At 56.5% G+C, this 11,083-nt stretch overlaps 1 protein-coding gene across 1 annotated transcript; it reads right to left on the minus strand.

Moving 5' to 3' along the window:
* Nucleotides 1–1,851: 1,851 nt before the first annotated feature.
* On the minus strand, nucleotides 1,852–7,496 carry SLC35E4 (solute carrier family 35 member E4; the record flags this gene model as incomplete). The annotated part of the gene is made up of 2 exons (XM_084253394.1): nucleotides 1,852–2,285; nucleotides 6,878–7,496. 2 exons carry the CDS (start codon nucleotides 7,494–7,496, stop codon nucleotides 1,852–1,854), a joined length of 1,053 nt encoding a protein of 350 aa, XP_084109520.1.
* Nucleotides 7,497–11,083: the final 3,587 nt, after the last annotated feature.

Genomic DNA, 11,083 nt, shown 5'->3' on the forward strand with positions numbered 1-11,083 from the left:
GCTTGGGATGAGCCTCCATGCAGTCCCGCCTCCCACTGGGGAGCACAGGAACCCTCCACAAATGCTGGCTACATGAAGGAAGGGCTGAGGACCCTGAGCCCCAGCCCCAGCCTGGTCTACCTCCCATAGTCATGCAGAGAGGGAAGACCAAGACCATGGCCATTTTCCAGATCAGCCTAGAACCTCAGAGTGGGTGGATAACTAGCCGAAAAGAGAAACCAAGCCAAAGAGAGAAACCAAGTTAGCTGGCACTGTCATGCCCTCCTCACCCCTCGCCCTGACCACCAGGCTCCTCATTCGGATCCTCTCTATAGGCATCAAAAGCCCCATTTTTCAGATAAGGGAACTGGGGTTCAGAGAGGGCAGGCTACCTACCCGAGGTGCACAGTGAGGTGGGCAGAGTTAGATCCCAGGTCTCCCCACTTCAGGATGGCTGGGGACTTATCATTTTAATGGGCAACCAGGTGGAGGAGTTAAGTACACATACCCCAGGAAAGGTTGAGTTTTGGCCAGCTGTTTAGGGAGACTCTGGGCTAGCTCTAGGGGTTAGCACACCTGACCCAGGCCCTTTACATGGCAGCCCTCTTCCCCTGCAAGGCCAGGTCTCCAGGCCCTCCCTGCTGGGTACTTCTTCCTCTGTGAGGTCACCCAACTCCTTGCCCTGGACACTGCCCCTTGTCAGGAGCCTTCCTTCATCAGGCTTCCTTTTTTTGGCTTTTCTTTTAAAGGAAAGTTCCATATTTGGGTTTTCTCCCCCAGACAAGGCTTTGACCATGAGAAGAGTAAAGGATGCCAGATCGAAGGAACAGCATACCAGACAGAGGGAACTGCATACCAGACAGGGGGAACAAGCATGTATGGAGGCTCCACTGTGCAGGCCTGGGGGACAAGAAGGAAGCTGGTGAGCCTGGATGGTGGAGCCAAAGGTGGGAGAAACAAGACAGGAGCCTGAGGGCCGTGTGGTCCACAGCAGGAAGCTTTGACTTTGTCCTAAAAGCAGTGGAGCCATAGAAGATGTGTGATTTGGAAAGACTCCTTGGGGCTGGCTGGAAGATGGAGTCTTCCAGATGGAGAATGGATCAGATCAAAGAGGAAGGGGAGGGGCCAGATCAAAGAGGAAGGCGCCGCTACCCAGAAGGTGGGCAATGGCAGCCTGGCCAGTGGGAAGATTTTAGGGAACAGGTCTAAGCTGGGGGCCTGCACAGACCACAATGGGTAAAGCAGAATGCCCTAGTTGTTGTGGGTGGCCAGAGGTCAGTGGGCCATTGCTGTTTCTCTTACTTCCTTGGCTGTAACCCTGAGGAATGACACAAGAGTACAAGCAAAAATAGTTTATTTGAGGATGGAAGACCCAAAACTGGGGGGCCCAGGGGTGAGGCCACAGCAGCTACCTGGAATTGGAACAGATGACCCCATTCCCCGGGGAAGCCCACAGCAAAGAAGCCCATCCCTGGGCCCCCTAGCTGCCTCCCCGCTTCCTGGAAGGATTGTGCAACCACCAAGCATCATCATCGGCCTCCTCCGAACTTGGTGAGTTTTCAAAATTTGGCCAACAACTTGCAGTGGTGTCGATCCTAATTGTGATGATTACCCTGACAAGTGCAGTGATGTGCCAGCCTTGGACCCACCATCCAGTGGTGAGTAAGCCCTATGACAAGGAGAGGCAGGCAGAGACGGGGGTGGGTCTCTGGGAGTCCCCATTCCAGCCTCCAGCGTGACCCTTCCGGAAGGGCGTCCCCCACCATGGCCCAGAGGTGGCGGCTGCCAGCTCTCCACTTTTCTCACAGTCACTGGCCAAGGCCAGACTCAGGCTGGGGCTGTACCAGGTGGCCCGTGAACTTCCCTCAGGTCTCAGAGACCCTTGGCAGGCTGGTCCCTCCGCCACAAGCCCCGGCGGGCAGCCCAGGAGGTCACAACCTCACAGTTGTGATAAAGGAACATTCCTGAAAGGGTGAGTGCAATACCCACATAGCTGAGGGCGCTGAGGCGGCTGCCAAACAGAAGCCGGGACAGGATGAGGTTGCCCACGACAGTGAGGTTGCCCAGGACGTGGACGGTGAGGGCAGAGGTGAGGGCCAGCAGGGAGAAGCTGGCCAGGTTGTAGAGGATGGATAGGAGGCAGCTGAGCAGGATACAGGCCCAGAGGCGAGAGTCAGTGGGAGCTGGCGGCAGCGCCACGCCAGCCTCCAGCACCAGAGTTGCGCCCGCCAGCAGGCAGAAGCTGGGCAGCGAGGTGGCGTACAGCAGGGTCACCGCATCCAGCCTCTCCTCCTGCAGCAGGGCACCTGCAACCAGGACAGCGGCTGTCAGCACCGGGTGGGGAGACAACCCCCCGCCTTGAGAGTCCAGGATAACCTCCACTGCCCATCCTCCCCACTCCCCCACTTGGTTACACGGAGGTCAGAAATCCAGAGTCAGGCCACCTGAGTTGTGACCTCAGTCCACTTCGAATTAGCTGTGACCTAGCACTTAACCTCGGTGAGCCCCAGTTTCCTTTATATGCAAAGTTGGATGCTAATAAAATAGATCATTTGCATGAAGCCTTTCTAAGATAAGTGCTCAGTAATGTAAAGCGATAAAATAATGAGTATACTAAAAGTAAATAAAGCAGGTGTCACCCACTTCCCACAGATTGAAACAAGAACTCCTCCCCCACAAAATAACCTTCAAGGGCTCCCCAGGCTCTGCCTGGAGAAAAAGTCTTAGGTTCCTAACCAGCTATGAAGACCCTGTGCCAACCGGCACTCTCCCACCTTTCTTGGGGTCAGCCCTGACTGTACCCATCAGGACCCCACAGGGCAGTTCCCACCCCCATAGCAGGGACAGGCTGGCAGAGGGTCCCAGCTCTGCCACTTACAAGCAATATGGCCTTTACATTAAAAAAAAAGTTTTAAAATAATAACTTGTTGGTGTTAGAATGGTGGGTCCATTCATTGCTTCATTTACTTATGACGGTTGAGATGATAAGGGAACAAGGAAGCCATTGATTGCACTTGGCTGTCACTCTTTATAAGTTTCACATCTTTGGCTGTCAAGACTGGGGCTTATGGAGATGAATCCAGGTGGAAAAGGAAACCTTTTAGACAAACACATGCAATTTGCAGCAACATGGATGGTGCTGGAAGGGATCATGCTCAGCGAAATAAGCCAAAAAGAAAAAGAAAAATACCGGATGGTCTCACTCATAGCAGGAATCTAGAAAACTTAAATAAGGGACCAGGAAAATGAATAACTATAAGAAAGTGAAAATCAAAATCAACAAACAACTATGAACTAGAGACACTCCATGGGGGTGGGGGGGGGCGGGGAAAGAAGGGCTTGGGGTCAAAATAAGGGGGTTGTAATTGTATGGGGAATATAAAAATAAAATTTAAATAAAAATAAAAAAAACAAATTTTTTAAGTTGATCCCAGAAAAAAAAATTAATTAATTTAAAAAAAAAAAGGAAACCTTTTAGCTTTGCAAGAAAAGCAGGGATCCTATCACCTCCTTGCACATGTGTGAGTGTGCGTGTGTGTGTGTGTACACAATACTGCCCAAATGGTTCACAAAAAAAATAGTGCCATCATTAAAGCCGCAGCTCAGGTATAGTGAGTGTTGGCAGGAGGGCAATGAAGACGTGGGGCCTTCTCCAAGTTTTAGTGCAGAGATGAGTAATGAATGCAGGCCCCCTCCCAGGGCTCTCTGAGGCACTATGCATTTTCTGACACACACTTTCCAAAGTGTCACAGAGATGCTTACTCATAAGCTATGCTTAGAATAGGAAATCTTCTTTCTCTCAGTTTCATTCTGATGTTTGGCTTTGTTCTCTAGGCAACAGTCCTTCCAGCTCTAGCATTTCTAGAAATGAGCAGATAATTAGAATGCCTCCTGCTCTTCCACTCCAAATTTAGCATTGTTACAACCTGCCTGTGGCCTGCGTGTTAATGGTACAATCACTGGAAGGAGTTTAAATTTCAGGTGAACTTCACCTTTGGAAAATTCCCCCCTCTGTGAGATAGTCAGACAGGAAGGTTCCAGCTCCCCCACCAGCCCTGTACCCCACCCTCCCTGCACCCCAGGAAATTGCAATGATGCTCTGCCAGAGAGGACTCAGCCCACATAAGGCCCCTCAAATTCCAGCCTGTTGTCCTGCCTCTTCAGCGACCTCTCCCGTGCCAGGGCCTCCATTCCCCACCCCAGCTCTCCATTTCAATCTTTCCTTCTCCAAAGGCATTTTTTTTTTTCCAGCATCTGAACACATCCGAGCTTCTGCCTGTTCTCTGGACCCTGTTCAGCTTGCTACTGGCATACCCCATCTCTGTTCTTCACTAGCTGTGTGATATCAGGCAAGTCACCCTCTCTTTCTATCTGTCTCCTTGTGTGTGGCATGGAGAAGGTGACCAGAGTCCCCTCACAGTGGTGTGTGCAGTGCTGAGCACAGCCATGGTGCCCAGTTAACTGCTCACCACAGTGGCTGTTTTGGCCTCCCACACTCTGCTCCTGCTGGCTGATACCCCATGCCCTGACAAAGCAGACTTCCTGTTCCCACAATGCTCTTTCCTGCTCTGGCCGAAAAAAGAGCTGGGCATGGTGCGTGCCCATGGAGAGGGTTCAGTAACTGTTGTTACTTTTATTGCATGATCGTTCACTTCTCTGTGCAAGCCTCCACTCCTAGGCAGTCTTCTCTGGTCTTTAGAAGAAGTACCCACACCATGCCTGTGTGCATTTTGGGTCCAGAGCTTGTCTCCTGCTATTGTGATCTCTGCTTCTGATGTGTCCCCCACCATACTGAAATCTCAGAGTAGATGGATCAGGTCAGGTTGTTCCCTGATACAGGTAAGTCCAGCTGAGAATAAGCTCAGCAAAACAGCACCCTAATTCTAAGCCTTTTTGTGAGTGGGAAGGTACCATCACCCTTCTCCCCAAATAGGCTCCCTTGGCCTAAAATTGACCCAAGTAGGAGGGTAGCCTGGGTGTTCCTCTTCCTAGACTCTCATCTCCTACTCACATGAAGTCTACTCTCAGGAAAGAAGCTTATATCAGTCAGTAACACTCTAGTCTAAATCTGCCTGGTGCCTTCCCTCTAGGGCATTTAGAAATAGAAGCCTCCTCTTATCCAAAACCCATCTCTCTACTTAGCTCCAGTCTGTTTCTCTGTAACTCTGTTGCCTCTTAAGCTCCCTTAGCACCCTAATCATGTCGCCTAGCCAGTCTGCCAATTCTACTGTCAGAGTCATTAATAAATCCAGTTTTTAAAGAGTACCTGTCCTGTGCCAGGTGCTAGAGACATGGAAATGCCCAAAGTCAGCCCACACCTCTCACAGTTCCTGTCTGGGGGGAGGCAGACAAGTAACCAAGTGGCTATTATACAGAGCAGTTGGGGGTCATGATTGGGGAAGCAGAGGGTGCTGTGGAACTTAGAGCAAGCAGCCAACCTGCCTCAGGAGTCAGGCAGTTGACAGCTGGGAGAAAAGGAGGGAAGTGGCAGAGAAGCAGCCTGATGCCAAGCACCTGCCACTCTGTGCCCATGTGCCTGAAGCCTTGCTGGCCAGAGCCTGTCCTGCAAGCTGGGACTCCCCCTGGGTGAGGTGCACTGGGCCTCTCAGTAGGCCAGGGCCTTCCCAGCCTTGTGGCCCTGCCAAGGAAGGGGGTAGCCTTTGGGTCAGGTTTCCTACTGCCAACTCATGCCCAGAGCTCATACCCTAGCTCAGTCCCTACCTCTCATATAACCTGAGGGTGAAAATAGAACTGTGCTTTGGCCCTGTCTCGGGTCTGGGAGGATGAAAACAGAGCATCTGAAGATGCCAGGGCAGGATTGAGCTCTGACCTCATCTCTCCCTGACTGCCCCTAACCCCAGCCCAGTGCTGGGAGCAGCCCCTTCCTACGGCAGGCCTGGGTCACAGGATTTCTGAGTTGGAAAGAGCAAGTGGTCCCAAGAAGTCTATCAATTCCAATTCTCACCCACTGAAGGATGGGGAGACTGAGGCCCATATAGGACTTGGACCTGCTCAAGGTTACCCATCACGTATAAGCAAATGTGTGGGTAGGACCCAGGTTGCCCCATCCCAAGCAGGTACCCTAGCCTCCTCCATATTTCCCTTGGATTGAGGCAGAGAGAAGGTGGAGGCTGTGATTCAGACACCGTTTAGTAGTACAGGCAGGAAAGTGCCCGCCACCCTCAGACAGTGATTTAGTAGGGTCTCAGCCTGGAGCTTCCATCCCACCCTCCCCTTTCATCAGAGTCAAAGTCTGGAGCACGTGGACCTGGAATTACATGAACCAGCAGTGTGACCCTGGACAAGCCATGAACTTCTCTGGGTCCCAGTTCCATCATCTGGTTGCCATGACGACCAGGGGTCAGTACCCAGCAAGGGACCTGTTACACTGCAGCTTCCATTAAACATTAGGTCTTCCCAGATTTAGCCAACCCCTGCCTTCCAAATCTCAGCTCACTTGCCAACTTCTCCCTCCCTGGATCCCACTGGCCTGCCTCTGGTCCCCCACCTTACGCCATGTCACTTGCACAACATTGAACTCGCTGCTTGGGTTCCAATATTGCCTCTGCTGCTCATTAGTCACAGTGAGGCAAGCCCCTCTGCCTCTCTGTCAAATGGGCACAATAGAGCACCTTCCTTGATCAGGGCTGTATGGAGATCCAGTGTGATAAAGGGCTTGGCAACACGGGAAACACAGGTCCAGAGCAAGTATTACTAAATACTGGTTGGGCCTAAGGAACCTAAGTTTGGAGCCTGGAACTCACTGAGCTGTTGCCCCTTCCTGAGCCTCAGTTTCTTTATCTGTAAAATGGGATAACAGCCATAACCCTCATAGGACCATCCAGGCCACAAAACCACCCCAGCCCCTACCTCCTCAGTCAGTGACCCAGGTACTCACTTTGCTGGATGGACTTGAGGCCACGGAGGCAGGTGGCAGCCAGCAGGAATCCACAGCCCGCGGGGGGTGCCTGGAGCTCCCCGGCCAGGCTGCAGGCGGCACCCAGGCAGAGAGGACCCATGGCGGCAAACTGCAGCGGGTGGTGGCGCCGGCCGAGCAGCAGCGCGGACAGGGCCAAGGTGACCAGCGGCGTGGTGGTGGTAGCCAGCTGCGCCAGGTCCAGGGGCACAGTGCTCAGGCCCACGTTGCCGCAGGCCATGGATGTGCCAAAGGTGAGGCTCAGCAGCAGCACCTGGCGACGGGCGCGGCCAGGCATGGGGCGCCGGGCCCCCCAGTGGCATGCCAGCGCGGCCGACAGCATGTGCAGCGCGGAGAGCAGCAGCGGCCGCCCGAAGCCATGCACTGTGAAAATCCACTTGTTGAGGCTCGACATGCTGGCTCCCGCCAGCAGCCACACCAGCGCCGCCACGGCCACCCGCGCCCGGCTGGGCCACCCAAGGGCCGGGGGGGTGCCGGGGGGCCACTCCGGGGACCCGGCCACCCGAGCACCGCCTGCCATCACCGCTGCCTCAGCTGAAGTCATCCCGCCGTCATGGTGCTGCAGCAGGCAGCGGCACATCCGTACCAGGGCGGCCCGGGTGGAAGGCCAGCTCCCTAGTGGCCAACTTTGGGCCACCAGGGAGCCCCACTTTGAGCTGGTCCAGATCCCTGTACCTCCTCCTCGGTATCCTTGGGTCCAATTCCTTGTCTCAGACACGTGAGGGCACTTCTTGCGCCAGGCCTGTGCCAGTCAGGGTCCGGAGCTATGCTGCGCGCGCGGCTCCCGCAGGACAGCGCCCAAAGCGTGAGCGCCGGGATGCCAGCTCCTCGGGTGCTCCAGTCTGGCCTGGTCGGCTCCAGGCACCTTTGCCCCGTGCCAGGTGCAGCCTCCACTCTTCTGCCCGCCTGAAGCCCAGCTGCGCTCTGAGATAGAACCCTCCTGCCCTGCTTTCCTTCGATCCAAGCCCTGGGACCTCCTGCGCGCTCAGGCGGTGCCCAGGCCCGGGAGGGGCGATGCAGGTTCCCGCGTCCGGGGGTGCCCAGGAGGAAGCCGCTCGCTGCCCGCGGCAATGCCCAGGCTCGAAGGCCGACAAGCCGGCCCGCGGCAGGCGCCAGCCCGACCCGCTCCCGCAGGGCCTGCGCGCCAGCCCGGATCCCGCAGCTCGGACTGCGGCTTCGGCCGTGGGAGCTGCGCCCTCCTGGCTCCAGCCTGGGCCTGGCCGCGCGCGCGGGCGTGGCCCCGCGCCCCTCGCCCCGCCCCCGCCGCCTCCCGCGCCCCAACAGGAAAGTTGGGTTGAAACTGCGGCCCCGCCCCTGGCCAGGCCCCGCCCCAGGCCGGGAGGGACGCGTCGCCCCGCCCCGCGCCGCGCGCTCGGGCCCCGCTCCATCAGCTCCGCTGTCCCTCCCAGCAGAGCCGCTGCAGCGGGAGGGGTCAGCCCGGCTGTCTCCCCAACCGGTGGGGGCCGGGCCCCTCCAAGCCCAGTGCTAATGCGAGCCCCCCATGGAGATCAGCTCAGGGCGGGAGACACGGGGCTGTCCTTCTCAGGGAACCCAATAAGCACCCCCGCCCCCACCTCAGCTTCCAGGAGGGGCCCTTCCCGTGTCCCAGGACCAGCCCCGGCCGCCCGGTCTGTAGACACAGTTATCCCATAGGACCTCGGCATCCTGCGGTGGGACCACGGCTCTCCGGAGCGCCTCCCTAGCCCCAGCGTCTCCACCCGCTCCCGGCCCAGGGCGGGGTCCCTTTTGGGCCCTCAGAAGGAAGCTGAATCACCATGGTCACCACAGCAGCGGAGGCATCCATTCCCCAGCCCCTGTCCATCCCCGGGGCGCTCGAGCTGACTCATGGCTGGCCTTCGTGGAACCCCCCTTCGCCCCCAGTCCTGGCAAGAAAAGACAAAGCCCTGGGCGGGGTGGCAGAGTAGCTGGAAACACGCCCTCGCCCTATCTGGGTCTCAGCTTTCCCATCGGAAGGACAGATGCTGTCTGGGACCAGGACCGGATCCACAGCAGAGCCCCAGCGCAGGGCAGCCCTGTCCGGATTCCAGGCCGCAGGCCCGGGCCTCCCTGCGCTTCGGAGAGCAAGTGCGCTAGGCCCTGGGCAGAAGGCCTGGCCCAGCCAAGTGCCCAGAGCCAGCTGCCAACATCTTTCCTGACACTGGCATCCTTCCCTTTGGAAGCCGCTGCCCACTGGGACACGGCGCACCCCTAGTTTATTGTCTGACCAGCAAGTCCTTGATGACAGCAAGGGCTCTGCAGCAACCAGACCCGAAAGGGAGCCCGCTTAGCCCGGTCCGCGGCGCCCTCTGGTGGTCGGATTATAGAATGGCAGCAAGTGTCCCGCAACCCCCGACAAAATTACTGAACTTGATTAAACCCCTCAGCCTCACAGAGAGAGAACTCCTGATTCAGACGCTCTCCTGTGGGCCCAGAGAGCTGCACCTTTACATTTTCCCCTGGTGATTCTGCCGCCCATTGGGTCCTGCAAGTCACTGCTTAATAGGCCCAAATGTAGAGCAGGGGAGCTCCTGGCCAGAGATCAAAACAGATAGGGTTTCTCCAGAAGGGGCTATAGGAGGGAAACTGAGTCAGCAAGGGGCAGCACTCCCTTCCTCCCCCCACACTCCCTGAGGAAAAGGAATCACGACCCCCTAAGGCTTATATTGTTATGTATTTTGTCAACTTTCAAGTTAGGCTCCCTTTAATAAAAACCATAATAATGTAAAATAATAATAATAATAAACATCCTGACCTTCTCAGATGAGCTGGCAGTGGTTGATGGTGAAAATCTGTCTATACGTCCCCAAAGACTACCACGAAGTGGCCCCCACCTGCCCTGCCTGGTGCGGGGGTGGCTGCGAGGAGTAAGAATGGACTAGATGCAGCCCAGGTGGGCCTTGCTGGGGTGAGAGGGCTGCACAGGTTGAGGTGGGAGGGTGGGCTAAGGGCAGAGCCCAAGCAGGTAACCCTGAGGTGATCCCAGATAGGAGCCCAGGAAAGCCAAGGTGCAGACTCAGCACTACTGACCGCCACAGACAGAGCCCAACCCTGCATGGTGGCCCCCGGAGTGGGGTACAGGCCAGAGCTCTGCAGGGAAGGAAGCAAGGTGCCCAGGCATGTGCCTCTTGAATGGTGGTGGAGGGTTCAGGCCAGGTCTGTCTGGCTCCAGAGCCCTGATTCTAACCTGCCCTGACTTGCAGGCAGCAAGGCTCTCAGCAGGATAATCCTTTGGGGGACATGGGGTGGGGAGGCAGAGGGAGCCTAGCTTCATGGAGGGCAGAAGGAGGCTCCTTAGCACTCCTGGGATCCACCCACAAGCTCAACTGTGTGTGCCCTTCTGAGCCCCCCTGCCTCCTGCTGCAGGAAGCAGGTAATGTGGGGTGGGACTCCAGGTGGCACTGGAAGAGAGAAGAACCCATTTCCGGCAATGGGGCTGCAGAGGCTGTGGGTCGGCCTCTCCTCTCGTTGCTGCGTGTCCCTGGACACACATTCACTGCTGTGGTCTCCGCTTCCCCTGCTGTGATCAATGAGGAGCCCATGGGCTGTGTAAACCAGGGCATGTTCCAGAAGTTGTAAGTTAGGAACCAGGCTGACAGCGGGAAACTCAACTGTCTGGAGTCATATAGACCCAAATACAGGCGGGACGTCAGCCTGGGCCTGATTCCCAGAGACGGCCTCTGTTTATTAGACTCTTTGTGTGCCCCTGCATGGGCCATGCCTGTCCTCTTACCCACATACCTCCTCGAGTCCCTGCTGATGGTGCCGGGCAGGCACCTGACCCAGTGGACTGTGCTCCAGGCTTTGGGACACAGGCTGAGAAAGCAGGAGAGGCTGGGGACTTGAACTGGAAGACGGCAGTGTCCCAGCTGGGGCCATGCTCCGAAGCCGCTGACTGAGGGGATGGCAGAGGGAAGGCCTGAGGACAGTGGAGGTGACCGACTCCTGGGCCTCAACTTCCATCTCCCACCACCCTTGGCTGCCCCAAATTGGTGAGTGGGTCTTTTCAGGAAATGACCTTTGATTTGAGCAGGATTCAGTGATTCTGAACAGGATTCAGCTCCTACTAGAACACTCCCTCCAGAGGGAGGCTCTCCTGCTCGTGGGCCCTTCAAAGCCCACGTGACCTGTCTCCAGCCTGGCCTGAGACCTGCCACAGCCAGTCTCCCC

This window comes from Talpa europaea, assembly GCF_964194135.1.
Source record: "Talpa europaea genome assembly, chromosome: 14".
NCBI lineage: Eukaryota > Metazoa > Chordata > Mammalia > Eulipotyphla > Talpidae > Talpa > Talpa europaea.